Below are 18471 nucleotides of genomic sequence, written 5' to 3' on the forward strand. Positions count from 1 at the left end.
TTGTCAGGAAAACGAGTGGCATCAGTGAATGTTGTGGAGATGTCGCTCATAATGCTATAACCTCGATATGTTGTGCTGGAAAACCCGTTGTAAGAATGGCTGGAAATTTAACACAATGTTGCGAGGACAAAAGTTATGATCCAGCAAGATCCATTTGCTGTGAAAACAATCTTGTTGAAAAAACAAGTGCCGTAAGTCAATGCTGTGGTGACCAATCCTATAACCCTTTATATTCGACTGTCTGCGCTAGTACTGTAGCTGGTAAGAATCGCTGGTGGTTCAACGCAATGCTGCAACGATGAAAGTTACGATCCAGCCATATCTCTCTGTTGCGAAAACAATCTGGTAGAGAGACTGAGCGCTTTTAGTCAGTGCTGTGGAGATGAAGCTTATAACCCCACCCAATCGATTTGTTGCGACAGAAAACCCGCGGTTAGAGTGGCTGGTAAATCTACCCGATGTTGTCTCGATAAAAGCTACGATCCCGCACTGTATTTGTGTTGTGCAGGCAATGTTGTTCAAAAAATCAGTGCTGCTAGCAAATGCTGTGGAGATGAAGCTTATAACCCCATCCAATCGATTTGTTGCGACAGAAAAGTCGCAGTTAGAGTGGCTGGTAAATCTACCCGATGTTGTCTCGATAAAAGCTACGATCCCGCACCGCATTTGTGTTGTGAAGGCAATGTTGTTGAAAAATTCAGTACCGCTAGCAAATGCTGTGGAGATAAAGCTTATAACCCCATCCAATCGATTTGTTGCGACAAAAAACCCGCGGTTAGAGTGGCTGGTAAATCTACCCGATGTTGTCTCGATAAAAGCTACGATCCCGCACCGCATTTGTGTTGTGAAGGCAATGTTGTTGAAAAATTCAGTGCTGCTAGTAAATGCTGTGGAGATAAGGCTTATAACCCTTCAATCTCGATTTGTAGAGGACGAACCTTGTTTTAGGATGCAAACAGGGTGTGTAAAAAAGGCAACAGTTAATATTCACATCCCAATTAGGAGTATACTATTGTGCACAATATGAATAATAAGAGAGCTGCCTTTTTTATATACACCCTGCATATTAAGGAATTACGGATAAATATACAGATATGTCCGATTACTAATGCAATTACTGATAGATATTGTATCCAGGAATATATTCAAAATGTATCTTCAAATGGACACCCAAAAAGGCGAAATCAATTTTTTTATAAACAAAATTGTAACAGGAATGGACACTTCCCGAATTTGCTCTGGGGCAATGAAAACCAGCCAATAAACAATAGATTTCATGGCCTGCCTCGTTTCCAAGCTATTGTTTTGTGTGCATTCAAGCAAATTCAGGAAGTGTCTGTTCCTAATTAATTCATTCATTGAGATAGCAATTGTGAATTTATTGGAAAATATATATTCGAATATGACGCTGTATGATTCGTAATAACTTCAAATCCCATGGCTGTTCGGCAACGAAAATTTCACTTGCTATGTATAGTATGCGCTGGATAAAGAAATGAATACGGTACTTAATATATGAGCTAAAAGTGTACTTTTCAAGCCTAACAAGACATACTCCTTTGAAACTACCCACAAAGTTTTAAGTCCTTGCATGATTCTATAACCATCGATTGACATTTGAATTTCGCTCAGTAATATCTATACGTTACATACAAGTGATACAACGTATACTAAACTGGATGACTGCATGTGAATCTGAAATGATCTGAAATTTCTCTTTATATATAGAACTGCATCTAATTTTTCCGGTCGCAGTTTCGTCCTGTTTTAGAGTCTGAAACTCGTCCGGTTTGACGACTCACTGGTAAGCAAAGAGCATGATTTAAGACCTGTTCCAAATGCTTTCGATAACATCTACCTAAATTTAGCACCATGTTATATATGAACACACTTAGCATGTTTTACCTTTACATGATATATATTATAACTACAAAATTAATATTTCAATATAGCTAATGTATAGTTTGTTTGTTACCACCTGAGGGTGACCATTTAACAGTTACGTCACTAATCATCAGATTCACAAGATTCACAAGTGCAGGATTTTGCTGACCGAATGTGAAATGGTTGGTATGTATTCATACTGCACTTCAGATCAACGATTACCGTAACCTTGGTATTCGCTTTGCAGCAACCACAATTCATTTCATAAACTCCATCTCGTTTCACAAAGTTCGAAAAAGAAGAGCAATGTCCGCCACAAACGCCTATATGTAAAACAAAATTACTTATTCAAGATAGATTTATGACTTGAAAAAAATCTTTATTTGAACACAATTTCGAAATGAATGGTAATTGAGACCACATTGCTGAACCATGCATATAATCAGAGATATTTTTGTGTGACTGTGTTTATTCATACCGATCTCTACTGGCTTTTCACTGACACATCCACCGATCTTCAAATCAGCAACTTTCTTTCTTAAAACGTGGCATGTACTGCTGTCTGAATTAAGTCAAAAATATGCATGAAAATCCATCATGCGAAATCTAGTCGAATTATACAGAATATATCTATAAAAACAAAATGCATTTATATGAAAACAGGATTTAAACTTACCACGTTTTAAACAAATGCGCTTGAGTAAGGCAACCAACATTGTTGTCGCATTTTCAAATTTCTCCACCATTATCAAATCTTCAGGCGATGTTACAATTTGAGATAATAGATCCTTTTCCGCTTCACCAACTCCAATGACAACAACCCGTACCTCGTGTTTACTTAGCATGGACGAGATCTCTTGTGCAAACGGCGTAATGACCTTTCGAGCACCATCATTAAGGACAACAAGCACTTTTGGAACATTTTGGCGCATGCCATTCTTTGCTGAGAACATTTCGGTTGCGGCTAAATGCATCGCCTTATCCAAATTTGCCTTCCCTCCTTTGAATGGAAGATTATTGATTATTTTTTGGAAATCTTTCTGTGACGTAGTCTCGTTAAATCTCTTCACAAGCAAACTTTCGGTACCATAAACAATAGTACTGGTATGAGTGGCCCCAGACGCGACCTGGAAATATCCAGCGAGTTTTATCACGAAATCCTTTTCTTTTTCATAATTACAGTTTCGCATGCTTGCAGTAGAGTCGAGTAGAAAACCAACATCCATGTCACAAATTTCAGCTACAAAAATATATTTAAAGAATCACTTGTGTTGGTTGATACGACAATTATGTCCAATCTCCCGTCCGCAATCTCGTGCACATGTATAAATTCATACTAACCGTCATCATCGTCTTCTATCCGAACTCTGGATGGCTGGCTAACCGCTACGTGCATCGGCGAGGATAGCCTGACGGTAAATTCTTCGGTCGGTTCCTCGACATCATCATCAATCAAATCAATTACTATTGTTTTACTTTTAACTTTTTCATCAGGTTCGAATGTCACATACGTGGTAACTGGACTGAAATCACTATCATCAGCAGTTCCTTGTATTGTCTTTATTCTGTAAAAATGATTTTTGAAAAGCTATTGTTTAAAAATTCACCATAGTAACCATAAAACCGCAATCAAAGCAGTGAACATACTTTACGCACTCGTATGCACATGCAGTAAGTCTATTTAAACATTTGGTTGGGCACATAAGATTATTACGTTACGTTAGATATAAAAAGAAATAAATTGATAAAGAAATAAAAATCATCTCTGTCAAAATAAATAACTCACTCGACAGTAACAGGTTCACTTATTTCACCTGACGCTAATTCAACCCCAACAACGACTTTTTGATATTCCTTGACATCGTACACTTTTTTTGTAAACCTGAACCCTATGACTAAAGAAAACAGGACAATTATGAGCTCGAAAACTATGCAGAATAAGTAAAAAAGCTTATGGCAAATTAACATTAATATAACCATAAACCGTGCACTATTCAAGTGATGGAGTTAGTAAATCAGTATATTTATGGTACTATGATTATTTATTCTTTCATAGTTTGCAACTTTACGAAAGGTATTTTTAGCAGTAGTAAGTGTAATCTAATATAGCTACATTTCCTGTGCATGTACGTAATATTATCTTCACATGTTTTCCCGTTACCAGAATAACAAGATAAGTAGGTGCATTTTGTGACAGACAGGAGCAATGCCCATATGAGTAATAAAACTATATATTCCTATATGGGCAGGTATGGTCTTCCAGGCGTTGGGATCGGATAATTGTGCGATCACTATATGTCGCATGGAATATATTAAAAACAGGGATAGATGCAGGACAGTAGGAGGAGTGACAGTGTAGGAGTGATGAAGAGTAATATGAAATGTTTGTTCCAAATATAGCAAAATACTTATAATATGCATTCCTACGGATTTTCGTACATAATATTCCCAAATTTAAATCGTTACGCAAGCTTGCACCCTTCCTGCACACCCACCCCCCCCGCCCCCTCGAGTAGGTTAGGGGGGTGTGAGCCCTCCTCACCTTCAAGCAAATGCATCCTTGTCAAAGACAAAATATAGACATGCAGTCATATTTCATAAATTATAACTTGTGCGGGGTTTCTGGGGGTCCATTGTACTAACCTTCGCAAAACTTTCCATCTCCGGCATACCCAGGGTTGCAAACACATTTATATTCCCCAGGGCTCACATCTGTACATAGAGCATGTTTATGACAATCATCACGTGGTGTACCACAAATTGGAGCCACTAATCAAAGTATAAAAGCACTCAATTGTAGAAAGTTGTAGTTAATGTTTTCGCCATTTGTTAACCAAACACAATAGCAGGGAATTTTGAGTTATCTAAAATTTAAAGCAGTTAAGAGTTAACCAGCATAAGAAATTTCAGCAGATCGTTGAGCTGTTGATCGATCAAAGATAACAACAACTTTCTCCTTTTCAATCAAGAATTCTAAGTAAATAACATCAAGATACTTACCGTCATCATCTTCAATATAAACAAAGGAAGGTTCTCCCAAAATTGCACGTGAATTTGACGAGAGAGAAACAGTAAATCGTTCTGTTGGCTCATCATCATTATCATTAAACAAATCAATTTCAACCGGTTTTGGACCTGTTTCACCTGGTCGAAAAATAATTTCTTTGACGGTCCTATCAAAATCATTTCCACCAGCCGTATCTGATTCTGGAGTTATCCTGAAAATTCATGCTTTTGTTAAATATATCTACTATATTTATAGCCAAACTATTGTATCGCATAATCTTAACACAAATCCACACACCTTACAGTGACAGGTTCAGTAATTTTTTCTTTTTCAACAAAAATACCAACAACAGCATTACCACTTTCTGACGCATTATATGCAGGCTGTGTAAAACTGATGACTGGAGGAGGTGGAACTGACGAGAAATAAAGTTTTAGACTATGTTATAGGACAACTAACAAGAGGAATTATTATTAAGTACACCTAAAACATAGAAAATAATTGTAGTAAAAAAGAGGCTAACAACAAGAAAAGCAACAAACAAATATTAAACACTGAGGACAGAAATTAACAAGATCACGTGTACATGTTGTAAAGCTCTATCAAACATAACAAATATAACAACAACCGTTACAACAAAGCATTCAATAGATTATCTTTCTCTTTATAATACATACCGTCATCATCTTCAATATAAACAAAGGAAGGTTCTCCCAAAATTGCACGTGAATTTGACGAGAGAGAAACCGTAAATCGTTCTGTTGGTTCATCATCGTCATCATTAAACAAGATAATTTCAACTGGTTTTGGACCTGTTTCACCTGGTCGAAAAGTAATTTCTTTGACGGTCCTATCAAAATCATTTCCACCAGCTGTATCTGATCCTGGAATTATCCTGAAAATTCATGCTTTTTGTTTAATATATCTACTATATTTATAGGCAAACTATTGTATCGCAAAATCTCAACACAAATCCACACACCTTACAGTAAGGCAGTGATTTTTTCTTTTTCAACAAAAATTCCAACAACAGCATTACCACTTTCTGACGCATTATATGCAGGCTGTGTAAAACTGATGACTGGAGGAGGTGGAACTGACGAAAAATAAAATTTTAGACTATGTTATAGCTAGGACAACTAACAAGAGGAATTATTATTAAGTACACCTAAAACATAGAAAATAATTGCAGTAAAAAAGAGGCCAACAACAAGAAAAGCAACAAACAAATATTAAACACTGAGGACAGAAATCAACAAGATCACATGTACATGTTGTAAAGCTCTAACAAATATTACAACAACCGTTACAACCAAGCAATAGATTAGCTCTCTTTTTATAAAACATACCGTCATCATCTTCAATATAAACAAAGGAAGGTTCTCCCAAAATTGCACGTGAATTTGACGAGAGAGAAACCGTAAATCGTTCTGTTGGTTCATCATCGTCATCATTAAACAAGATAATTTCAACCGGTTTTGGACCTGTTTCACCTGGTCGAAAAGTAATTTCTTTGACGGTCCTATCAAAATCATTTCCACCAGCTGTATCTGATCCTGGAGTTATCCTGAAAATTCATGCTTTTTGTTTAATATATCTACTATATTTATAGGCAAACTATTGTATCGCAAAATCTCAACACAAATCCACACACCTTACAGTAACAGGCTCAGTGATTTTTTCTTTTTCAACAAAAATTCCAACAACAGCATTACCACTTTCTGACGCATTATATACAGGCTGTGTAAAACTGATGACTGGAGGAGGTGGAACTGACGAAAAATAAAATTTTAGACTATGTTATAGCTAGGACAACTAACAAGAGGAATTATTATTAAGTACACCTAAAACATAGAAAATAATTGTAGTAAAAAAGAGGCCAACAACAAGAAAAGCAACAAACAAATATTAAACACTGAGGACAGAAATCAACAAGATCACATGCATGTACATGTTGTAAAGCTCTAACAAATATTACAACAACCGTTACAACCAAGCAATAGATTAGCTCTCTTTTTATAAAACATACCGTCATCATCTTCAATATAAACAAAGGAAGGTTCTCCCAAAATTGCACGTGAATTTGACGAGAGAGAAACCGTAAATCGTTCTGTTGGCTCATCATCGTTATCATTAAACAAGATAATTTCAACCGGTTTTGGACCTGTTTCACCTGGTCGAAAAGTAATTTCTTTGACGGTCCTATCAAAATCATTTTCGCCAGCCGTATCTGATCCTGGAGTTATCCTGAAAATTCATGCTTTTTGTTTAATATATCTACTATACTTATAGGCAAACTATTGTATCGCATAATCTCAACACAAATCCACACACCTTACAGTGACAGGTTCAGTGATTTTTTCTCTTTCAACAAAAATTCCAACAACAGCATTACCACTTTCTGACGCATTATATGCAGGCTGTGTAAAACTGATGACTGGAGGAGGTGGAACTGACGAGAAATAAAATGTGATATTATAGGATAACTAACAAGAGGAATTAACTAAGTACAACTAAAAATATAAAAAATAATTGTAGTCGGAAACAAATTAACAAGAAGAAAAACAACAAGATAAAATTATACAGTGAAAGCAAAAAACTAGAACAAGATGACATTTACATGTTGTAAAAAGTTTCAATACATACCGTCATCATCTTCAATATAAACAAAGGAAGGTTTTCCCAAAATTGCACGTGAATTTGACGAGAGAGAAACAGTAAATCGTTCTGTTGGCTCATCATCGTTGTCATTAAACAAATCAATTTCAACCGGTTTTGGGCCTGTTTCACCTGGTTGAAAAGTAATTTCTTTGACAGTCCTATCAAAATCATTTCCACCAGCCGTATCTGACCTTGGAGTTATCCTGAAAATTCATGTTTTTTGTTTAATATATTTACTATATTTATAGCCAAACTATTGTATCGCAAAATCTCAACACAAATCCACACACCTTACAGTAACAGGTTCAGTAATTTTTTCTTTTTCAACAAAAATACCAACAACAGCATTACCACTTTCTGACGCATTATATGCAGGCTGTGTAAAACTGATGACTGGAGGAGGTGGAACTGACGAGAAATAAAATTTTAGACTATGTTATAGGACAACTAACAAGAGGAATTATTATTAAGTACACCTTTGTGGTAAAAAAAGGGCTAACAAAAAGAAAAGCAACAAGCAAAAATTAAACACTGAGGACAGAAACTAACAAAATCACATGTATATGTTGTAACAACTAACAAGCTCTATCAAATATAACAAATATAACAACAACCGTTACAACAAAGCATCTAATAGATTATCTACCTCTTTATAATACATACCGTCATCATCTTCAATATAAACAAAGGAAGGTTCTCCCAAAAATGCACGTGAATTTGACGAGAGAGAAACAGTAAATCGTTCTGTTGGCTCATCATCGTTATCATTAAACAAGATAATTTCAACCGGTTTTGGACCTGTTTCACCTGGTCGAAAAGTAATTTCTTTGACGGTCCTATCAAAATCATTTCCATCAGCCGTATCTGAGCCTGGAGTTATCCTAAGAATTCATGTTTCTCATTAGACTATTTACAGGCAATTACAATACATCTCAGCACAAACCCACACACCTTACAGTGACAGGTTCAGTGATTTTTTCTCTTTCAACAAAAATTCCAACAACAGCATTACCACTTTCTGACGCATTATATGCAGGCTGTGTAAAACTGATGACTGGAGGAGGTGGAACTGACGAGAAATAAAATGTGATATTATAGGATAACTAACAAGAGGAATTAACTAAGTACAACTAAAAATATAAAAAATAATTGTAGTCAGAAACAAATTAACAAGAAGAAAAACAACAAGATAAAATTATACAGTGAAAGCAAAAAACTAGAACAAGATGACATTTACATGTTGTAAAAAGTTTCAATACATACCGTCATCATCTTCAATATAAACAAAGGAAGGTTTTCCCAAAATTGCACGTGAATTTGACGAGAGAGAAACAGTAAATCGTTCTGTTGGCTCATCATCGTTATCATTAAACAAGATAATTTCAACCGGTTTTGGACCTGTTTCACCTGGTTGAAAAGTAATTTCTTTGACGGTCCTATCAAAATCATTTCCATCAGCCGTATCTGACCCTGGAGTTATCCTGAAAATTCATGTTTTTCATTAGACTATTTACAGGCAATTACAATACATCTCAGCACAAACCCACACACCTTACAGTGACAGGTTCAGTGATTTTTTCTCTTTCAACAAAAATTCCAACAACAGCATTACCACTTTCTGACGCATTATATGCAGGCTGTGTAAAACTGATGACTGGAGGAGGTGGAACTGACGAGAAATAAAATGTTATACTTCAAAAACAACAGGAATTAAATAACAACAAAAACATGAAAATTAATTGTAGCAAATAAAAAGCAAACAGCAGGAAAGCGACAACGAAAACTAATAATGGATTGCGTAGCTAGTAAGATTTTAGATCTGTTTCTTTAATACACATGCATACCGTCATCATCTTGTATGTTAACAGAAGTAGGTTCTCCTAGAATTGCACGTGAATTTGACGAGAGAGAAACAGTAAATCGTTCTGTTGGCTCATCATCGTTATCATTAACCAAGCCAATTTCGACAAATTTTGGACCACTTTCACCAGGTTGAAATGTAACGTCTTGGACAGTATCGTCAAAATCATCGGTACTAGCGGAATCTAATCTTGTTATTAATGGAATTATTCTAAAATCAAAGAAAAAGCACTACGTCCAGACTGACAGGTCGAGTTACAGGCAGGATCATGCAATTACAACACAAACAAACACGACACAATATATACATATATATATATCAGAAATCAAAAGTCAATGTAACTATCCCAAACGTGATGATCAGTTTTCATTTTTCAGTAGCAGCCAGCTCTTCTGCAGTTGTTCAAAGTAGCGATTAAAAATATACTTTTTGAAAAATCTTTAATGTATACCTTATTGTCACCACGTCAGAGACGTAACCATTGGTCACTAAAACACCTATTTTAACTTTTTCTTCACTCTCTCTTGCGCTGTATGAGGGCCGAGTAAAATTTATGACAACTAAAAATAAAAAAAGAAAAAGGTGAGACAATTAAGCAACGACGTGCCCATGGGGGGGAGGGGATCTAGGTGGCCTTGGCTTCACTGTTCGCTCAGGCTAATTTTCAGACTGATAATCAGGAAAATCTTTTGGGAAGGTATATTAACCACCATGTGACTTGCGTATTTGACAGTTGGACCTCCCTTTTTCAGGCTGGCTTTGCCCCTGGTAGAACGAATGGCCTTTGGTAGAACGAATACTACCTGTTTCACTAAAAATTGTAAATTTAAACTGAGAACAAATTAATTACCGTCATCATCTTGGATTATCACAGATGAAGGCCTCCCAAGAACTGCGCGTGATTTTGATGAGAGAGAAAGAGTAAATCTCTCTGATGGTTCAACATTACGATCATCATCCAGACCAATTTCAACAAATTTAGTCTTGGTTTCCCCTGGTTGGAATGTAACGTCTTTTGTAGCATAGTCAAAATCTTGTCTGTCAGCCGTATCTGATTGTGGAGTTACCCTGAATATACAATATATATTACGATCAATAAACTATACCATTCAAACAAACAAGCAATCGACTTAGAGCATTATATAGGTATTGATCATGCTGTAATAATTTCTATTTTATGTTATCTGCCATTTCTTACCGTACAGTCAATGGTTTGGATACAGCACCGTCTGATACATAAATTCCAACTTTTGCCTTTCTTTCATTTTCCTTCACGGTGTAAACACGTTGAGTGAAATTAAGGACGACTGCAAAAATGTTTTTAAAAACATATTGAAATTTGCTTCTTAATATGAATAGAAAGGAAAAAAAACATTCATAGAAATAGCGACTTAGGAACCACAGGTTTTTTTGGAACTACTCATTCTTAGTTGAACTGGAAATTGATATTAATATTAATAAACGATGAACCAGGGGCACGAAGAGTTTCGAAATATTTGCAGGACGATATCTAAATCAATCTATCATTGTATATAACGCATGCGTGATGAACACAAAAGCTTGGTATTTACCGTCATCATCAATGATGTTCACTGATGACGGTTCTCCTAATATCGCTCGTGAAACCGACGATAATGATACGAAAAAACTCTCTTCAGCTTCAACACGACGGTCGTTCACGAGGTCAAAGGCAATTGTTTTTTGCGTTTCGCCTGGTTGGAATGTCACATTCTGAACGATGGCAAGAAAATCACTACTGTCGGCTGTAACTGGGCTTGGATGAATGCTACGAAAATGAAAAATTACGTTTTCATTTGTTTGGATAATCATAATTGCACTACACTTTCCAGTGTAGCAAACTATACAGTTCTAAATGTAACGATTATTATGCAAGGCCTGTTTTAGACGTCGAACTGGTGGGAGCCGATGTGCTGGGAGCTATCAGCCACTAGCACCATATGCACCATTTATCGGGTTCTCCTTACCAGTGCAAAAATTACCAGTACAATCTAGCTGAACAAAGTACACTCGTGAAGCGTACAAACTAACAATTAGCGCAATACACAATAATACAAAGCATGGTTTGACAGTTGACACTGTTACTTCGAAGTGTCAAAATAACTGATACTTTACCTTACGGTGATTGGAGCAATCACTCTATTCTTTGTGACAATTATACTAACAACTGCTTTCTTGTCTTCACTCGTCTCGTAGACGGATTGAGTAAAGTTAATCACGGGTGGATCTAATAAGTTAAAAGATCAAGAAATCGATAAACAATGAAAATATTTTATGCAAATGTATACAGGTGATATATAAAGATATAGAAAATTTTCGAGTGGTCCTCTTTAAAAAAGTTCATTATCATAAATGTGGTGTCGTAGAGAATTTGTAATCAAAATAAAAATAAGCTTTTCCTAAAAACAACAGACAATGAGAAGTCTGAACTTCAGAAAAATTTTTATTACCTGCGGCTTGGCAGGTTGATGCTGCAATTTTAGCTGCACTTTCTTGTAATTCACTGAACGAGCTTAACTCTATTACATGCCCCTCGTCACCAGCGATATCCAAAAGTTGTTTTCTTTTAACTGAATCTCCAATACCGACAGCGTATACGATAATACCTCGTTCTCTCAGTCTGTTCGATGCTTCACGGAGTGGTATTAAATCAGTGACACCTTGGGTTGTCTGTTCTCCATCCGTAAACAAAATCGCTATTTTCTTCGCATTCTTTCGCATACCGGCTTTCGTAGTAAACAGTTCGGTATTGGCAACATGAAGTCCTAGGTCAATGCGGGTTACGTCCTTATGATGAGGAATTTTCCACAGCATTTGAAATAGTCTTCTGACGTTCGAATGCTTAGCGAAACCCGTATGTAATTCTGCTTTTTTACTATACAATACCACTCCAATGTGCGTCAAGCCAGGTTTGAATCCCATGTATACTGCAATACTTTTCATAAAATTTTTTATATTCAGGTATCCTGCATGGTTTATACTTCCAGAGGAATCAACAATAAAACCAATATCCAATGTAGATTGACAAATAGCGAGAGAACCTATTTAGAGATAAAAACAGAAACATGACTCTTTTTATTTCTTCGATATTTTCTCTAAAATTGATTCTGAGGGCGACAATCATGGCCGAATGAGACAAATCCCCTGCTTCGTGGAAAGGGGTATATAGGCAAAGCTATCCTCCGCAATTTTTCCTGCACGTGGTTTTCATCCAGATAATTTATCAGAATAATATAACTGAAACATTTGCCAAAGTCAAGAACAATGTGAGGGGGACAAAAAAAATGCGATTCACTGTATCATTAATCGTGATTGTTTTATGAAAATATAAAACATGTATACCGCAATCTTCTTACCAAGATGGTCTATATTACAAATGTCTTTCCCGACATCTACAGCTAAGGCATCCAAATCTTTAAAGGATTCAACCTGATAAAGATATTCACTTTCATTTCTGACCATCAGCTTAAGTTCATCACGTGAGATGTCATCCCCCACGCCAACAACAGAGACGTGAACATTCATATCAAGAAGCTCCTTAGCTTTGTCTTCTAAGACTCCACTGTCTTTCTGCCGTCCGTTGGTCAAAACCACCACAATCAGTGGTAGAAAGTTCCGTGCACCATTTTTAACTGTGAAGACCTCATCCTTCACTAAACTTAGTCCTCTATCTAAACTCGAATCCCCTCCTAACGCTTTTATAGACGTATCGACAGCATTAGAAAATGTCCTCACACTTGCACCGATCTTTAATAAATCTATAGCGACATTAACGCGAGCCCCTGCCAAAATTACTGACATGTGAGATGCATGTGGTGCCACCTTAAATGTTGCTGCCAGTCTTTTTAGAAAGCTTTTTACTTCAGGTATATTCCTGGGGGATAAAGTATCAGAGGCATCAATCACAACAGCAACTTCCATTGGTGTGTTACATTTACCTACACAATTATAAAAAGATAATGTACTTATAATATAAGGACAAAATGTTGTTTTCATTTTTCAATACATTGCGAGGTTTCCTCAGACAAACATCATTGAAAATAACTCGAGCTCATGCCTGTCTGCTCGGCTGTCAGCCTGATCTCGCATCATGCAGCCATCGGCTGGATGGCTAACAAGCGCGAAAAATCTTTACTTGTCTGATTCACCTCGTGCAATACCTCAGGGAGCGTACACCTATTTATAATTCAAAATATTGTTTACCAGCAGCTTCAAGAATACCGCCAAGCAAAAATAAGGCAACAGTTATTCTCACATCCATTTTATTTTGTTCAGTAACTGTGAAAAAATACAAACGAATGGTTAGCATTTAATGATCTTAACTGGAAAGATGACATGGAGCGGGAGGCCCCAAAGAATATGCGTCTTAAGAGGATACATTGCATGAAGTCATAAATTCAAGATATTAGATTTGACAAAAACAACGTTTAGTTTGTACCTCGTAACTCATTGATAACGAGCAAATATCTTTTTAGTATTTAGATGTTTACCTCTTTCGGAGATCTATCTGAGAGGGGGGATTTTCCATAAAATTATAAATTTTTCTATTTTTGGGGGGGAGGGGAAGCATGGGCCCCTGAGGCTGAACGGAATTCGCAATTTTTTTACGTGATTAGATATGTAGCTAGAAGAAACCTGCTGGGTAATTATTAATTTGTTCATTTTTGCGAAAATTATTGGGGAGGGCTCCGCGGAGGAAATAGTTAAGATACCATATCGTCTGGCATCGAAGTGCGCTCTGCCATATCCTGTTGTGGTATCCCGTCATGTTCTAGATTTGTTGAGAGCGCGAGTTTGCTTTATTTTTTTAGTCTCCATGCTACTAATCTGTTATTTTTATCAGCAACTAGGAAAAAGAACGATGAATTTTTAGTTTGATTGAAATCGAAAAATACACAAGCCGACGCATGCGTGTGGCTGTTTCTCGTCGAACAGTAAAATTTTTAGTCAACAGTCTGTATGCATGATCTTATATGAGTAACTGTGATACTAATGTAACATTAGGTTTGCCAAAAAGTGCAAAATGCAAATACTTGGTATTTTGAACGAATGTTGAACTATTAAAAGGAAATTGTTTCATCGTGGTTGGTCAACTTGGTAAACTAATGCTGGAGGCGAAGTGAATTCGAGTTGATCGTCTAAAGTTTCGGAACCGACATTTATACGGAAATTAACATAGTCAAAACGGTTGGGAAACTTATATCGGGGTCGAAACGTAGCCCTTCGATCTATAATCAATTTAGACTGCGAACTGAAAAATCTTGTATAAACATTGCAAGCCACAATCGAGAGAATATACTTATATAGGAAACTTGTTTTTAGGATCAAAAACGTTAATTTAATATAGATATATCTGTGTCGTGATCCGTGGGGGTTCCATAAGTATATTTTTGATGTGTTGTTTTTAAACGGAAAGAAAATAAACCGCAAGTGTTGTTGACGGGAAATTTTAAATAAAAACGCGAAGTTTAAATTCTTCATCGTAACTATGAGTCCAATGCACTCATTAATCATTTCTCATTGACTAAACTCGATCCGTTACTTATGGTTCGCATACGTATTGTTCTCCTTTGTGCGATACGGGCGTGGTTCGTCAGAACCAAATATATTTATTATTGACAAACTCCGCACAGGCGACTGGATTTTGAAACCTGTTGTCTGTGCTCCCACTTTGCGAGATTATTTTTGTTTTTGTAAGCGTAGCGCTGGTATGCAGCACTAATGTGTTGGCTCTTGAACTGAAAACACGAACGAGACGATGTCGATGGATTATTAATTACTCACGATATTGGAATATATCATGCATGGTCCCAATTACACGCGATAAAAAAATGGTAAAGTAGCAAATGCTTATTGATCTGACAGATTTGATATGTTTAGTTGAGCTCTAACAACAACAATCTTTATGGCTTTAAATTTGATGCACTCGAATAGCAACCTGGTAACCGGAGTCTATTTAAAGCCTATTCAGCCAAGCCGTTGCATGAAAATGGAAATTTTCTAAAGACACACCCGAATGATACCCGACCGTTTAACAGTCATTTTTTGGCGACAGAGTTCTCACTAGGGGAATTGAAATATCATTATTACATGCAGATTCACGGAATAACGAATTTAACATTCTCATGGCATGATTCTCTGCATGACACAGAGAATTTAATTTTTCCCTGCTGGGCATACAAACAGCGAAAATGAAAAAATGGCGAGCGTAAATACTAACCAATCCGCTTTTCCTTTTGCAGTGTAGTGCCATGCACGTATGCCTCTTAGAAAACATGCATATCATTAAGAGACTGACCGCAGCCTAGATTTTTTGAGAGCAGTTCTCCGGATTAAGCTAAGAGAAAAGTGGTCAAAGGGGTGCACATGCAAGAACATTTAAAGAATAACATTGGCAATACGTCAGTGAGATACGTCTGCAAATTCTTCCAGCTGCTCTATCAGTGAGAATTGCCGGCATGGAAAAAGTAATGCGCCTATGAGGAAGGTATAACAGGTTTACATGACGCAAGTGTCATACCACACTCCTGTTGGGAAATGTGTATTCTGTCGGTGACACGCACCACTACCAGCTGGTACAGCAATTAATGTATCTCAGGACTGCTTGTGGGAGTGGGAATGACAAATGATATCCATGCATGCACGTGTGCTAATAGTTTAGACTGAAACCGCGCGTTTGATCTTTAAAAATCTATAAGGATATGGGATTTAAATTTATTTCGGAGTTTCATAATGCTGAAAATGCTTTGCCGAAAAATAAAGTGTTGATTGAAATGAATTGTTTTACATTAATGCACACAACATGTACACAATGCGCACACATATGGTAAAAGTAACATGCATATAGCGACAAATTACACTGCATGACATGTAGGGTAGTTAATTATACGAGTATAGACATGGTCACTTTTATTCATCTGATGAACTGAACCTTGTATCTTTTTTTTAATATCCAAAAAACGGCGGAGAGCAGATCCACTATTTTTTCCTATGCTACTTGTCAAGAATAACTTTCAATTTCTCCAAAACTAATTTTTTAATTGTTCTAAAGTATAAACACCGCATAATGAGGTCTATGCGCCGACCATATTTGTCGTGTTTTATTGTTAATTGACAGGAAAATGGTATTATGAAGATGGTCGTATCTGACGGTTAATGCCTATGTAATAGTATGTATCCCTACTTGGTCGCTATCGCTATTACTTTTTATTGATGGAGATGGCAAAGCGATATCTAGTCAGTAAGCAGAGAATTTACTGAATCCCGGAGTGTGATGTGATACTCTCAAAGATCGTTTGCTATTGTAAGGTTTAAATCATAACATGAAATATCGAATTATGAGGAGTATAAACGATCAAATCCGACAGTGATCGAATGAAAGAGTGCAAACTAATTCGTTTAGCGTAGCCAGAGAAAAGAGGTTTTTAAAATTTTTTAGATTTCAATTTGAAAAAAGTACTCTACACGGCATAAACTTTTTTTATCCTTTTCTTCGTGTAGTAATTGCGTGTTAATTTTTTCCTGTTTGATATTATCACGTCAGCTGCAATAGAATCGTGATCAAAAAACAACTATTTTTATGGCTTCGTTAAAAGTTTTATGTTTAATTAATGTTCGAACAAGATATATGTCGATATGTGTTGACATTCTGACAATAACGTGGGAAGAAAAATAATATTCTTATAATGATGTAAGCAAAATCAAATTTGAGTGACAGGGAGGAATTAAAATAATTAGAAATATGGCATCGAAACTCCAAGCTACGAAAATACTCCGCCCTGCTTCACTATCCCTAGGCTGCATAAGTTCGCTTGCAAACCGTTGTTATACCCTAAAATTTATTATATGAATATTGCAGCCGACATCTATCACAATGCTGGCATGCATGCAGTATCTCTAGACATATCATACTATTTATTATTAAGTAGATTTCATAAGTTATTGCAACATCACTAAAGCGTATATGTATAGCATATGCTATTAGTTTGATACAGATTAACATGCCAATAAATAATATACCCAGTGGTTTCAAATCTTGATTTATAGATATTTTTCACAACCGTTCACAGCTTCGTACTTACACTCGGAGGCATTTGAACGACGGAAAAAATTGCAACAAGTGTTTTTGTCAACAAAATCATGTTCACTTTAGGCTGTAATTAGCATAATTTGAACCGCGCAGGCGCCAGAAAATCAACAGAAGGAAAGCTCGTTTAGTGACGAATTTCAAGTGCCAATCACGCCTATTCCTACTCTGTAGCCAAATGTTGTCTCGTGCACGAGAAAGCATGCCTGAAAGCTCTGCGAAAGGTTGTTTTCTTTTTAGTTTACAATTTGTGTGGACGTTCACGGATGGCGAATGTATAGTTTGGGCAGTTACTTTTATATGAATGCATGGATGATAGAAGTCATGTATGCGTATATCATTTTACCTCTTGAACACTTGTGGATGCTCCTTTAGAACTCTCCTTTATACGTTCACCAATTTCAACGCACACGTCTGTAACAGTATGATGATGTCCTTGAGTAGGTGTTCCGCTGCATAACCAGGGTAGGAACAAACATTCAAGGTTCTAACAACCTTTTCGTAATCTTTTTAAAATACTGGAATGCAATCCTATACATTTGCTATATTTTGCATGGTTATAACTAAGCCAATGGCAAGCTGCCACAGTACACGTAGCGATAATTTAGTCCATTTTCGCCATGCATTTCTTAGTTTATAGTATCATCAAACACATGACCGATATCAAATTCATATATATCAAACTTTATCAAATTCATATATCAAATTATAGACAAAACTCGTTTAGACTTCGGGTTTTTAATATATAATTCAACTAACCTTGCTTCTTCTTTTTTCTGGTATGATCCTTACGATTGGCCCGCCGGGATGAAGTGACGTTGTATTGAATCTGTGAAACCATTTAAGGCATAATTCGTGCACACTTCACACCCCTTATCGCCCCGATGCACGCAGGTGCTGACAGCGTCATATCTAGCCAGAAAACCGTCACGAAATTGGACACGTGATGGCTGA

General features: G+C 36.5%; 1 protein-coding gene across 2 annotated transcripts; it reads right to left on the minus strand.

Moving 5' to 3' along the window:
* Positions 1 to 1253: 1253 nt before the first annotated feature.
* On the minus strand, positions 1254 to 18471 carry LOC114524110. Of its 2 annotated transcripts, XM_028545333.1 has the most exons (29): positions 18277 to 18353; positions 17864 to 17931; positions 13635 to 13709; positions 12788 to 13369; positions 11882 to 12472; positions 11547 to 11658; positions 10985 to 11199; positions 10612 to 10720; positions 10264 to 10481; positions 9865 to 9973; positions 9397 to 9623; positions 9104 to 9221; positions 8816 to 9033; positions 8504 to 8621; positions 8216 to 8433; positions 7843 to 7960; positions 7538 to 7755; positions 7226 to 7343; positions 6921 to 7138; positions 6546 to 6663; positions 5569 to 5786; positions 5189 to 5306; positions 4885 to 5102; positions 4528 to 4653; positions 3671 to 3779; positions 3226 to 3449; positions 2561 to 3124; positions 2363 to 2446; positions 1255 to 2207 (listed from the first exon to the last, which is right to left on the minus strand). In XM_028545333.1, exons 3-29 carry the CDS (start codon positions 13690 to 13692, stop codon positions 2008 to 2010), a joined length of 5544 nt encoding a protein of 1847 aa, XP_028401134.1. In that variant the 5' UTR covers positions 13693 to 13709; positions 17864 to 17931; positions 18277 to 18353; the 3' UTR covers positions 1255 to 2007. The 2 variants fall into 2 exon arrangements, with proteins under 2 accessions (XP_028401065.1, XP_028401134.1); XM_028545264.1 differs by lacking the exon at positions 17864 to 17931 and having other exon boundaries at positions 1254 to 2207; positions 18277 to 18471.

The sequence above is a fragment of the Dendronephthya gigantea genome, unplaced genomic scaffold, assembly GCF_004324835.1.
Source record: "Dendronephthya gigantea isolate DGI-Jeju-01 unplaced genomic scaffold, DenGig_1.0 000000F, whole genome shotgun sequence".
In the NCBI taxonomy this organism is placed as follows: Eukaryota; Metazoa; Cnidaria; class Anthozoa; order Malacalcyonacea; family Nephtheidae; genus Dendronephthya; species Dendronephthya gigantea.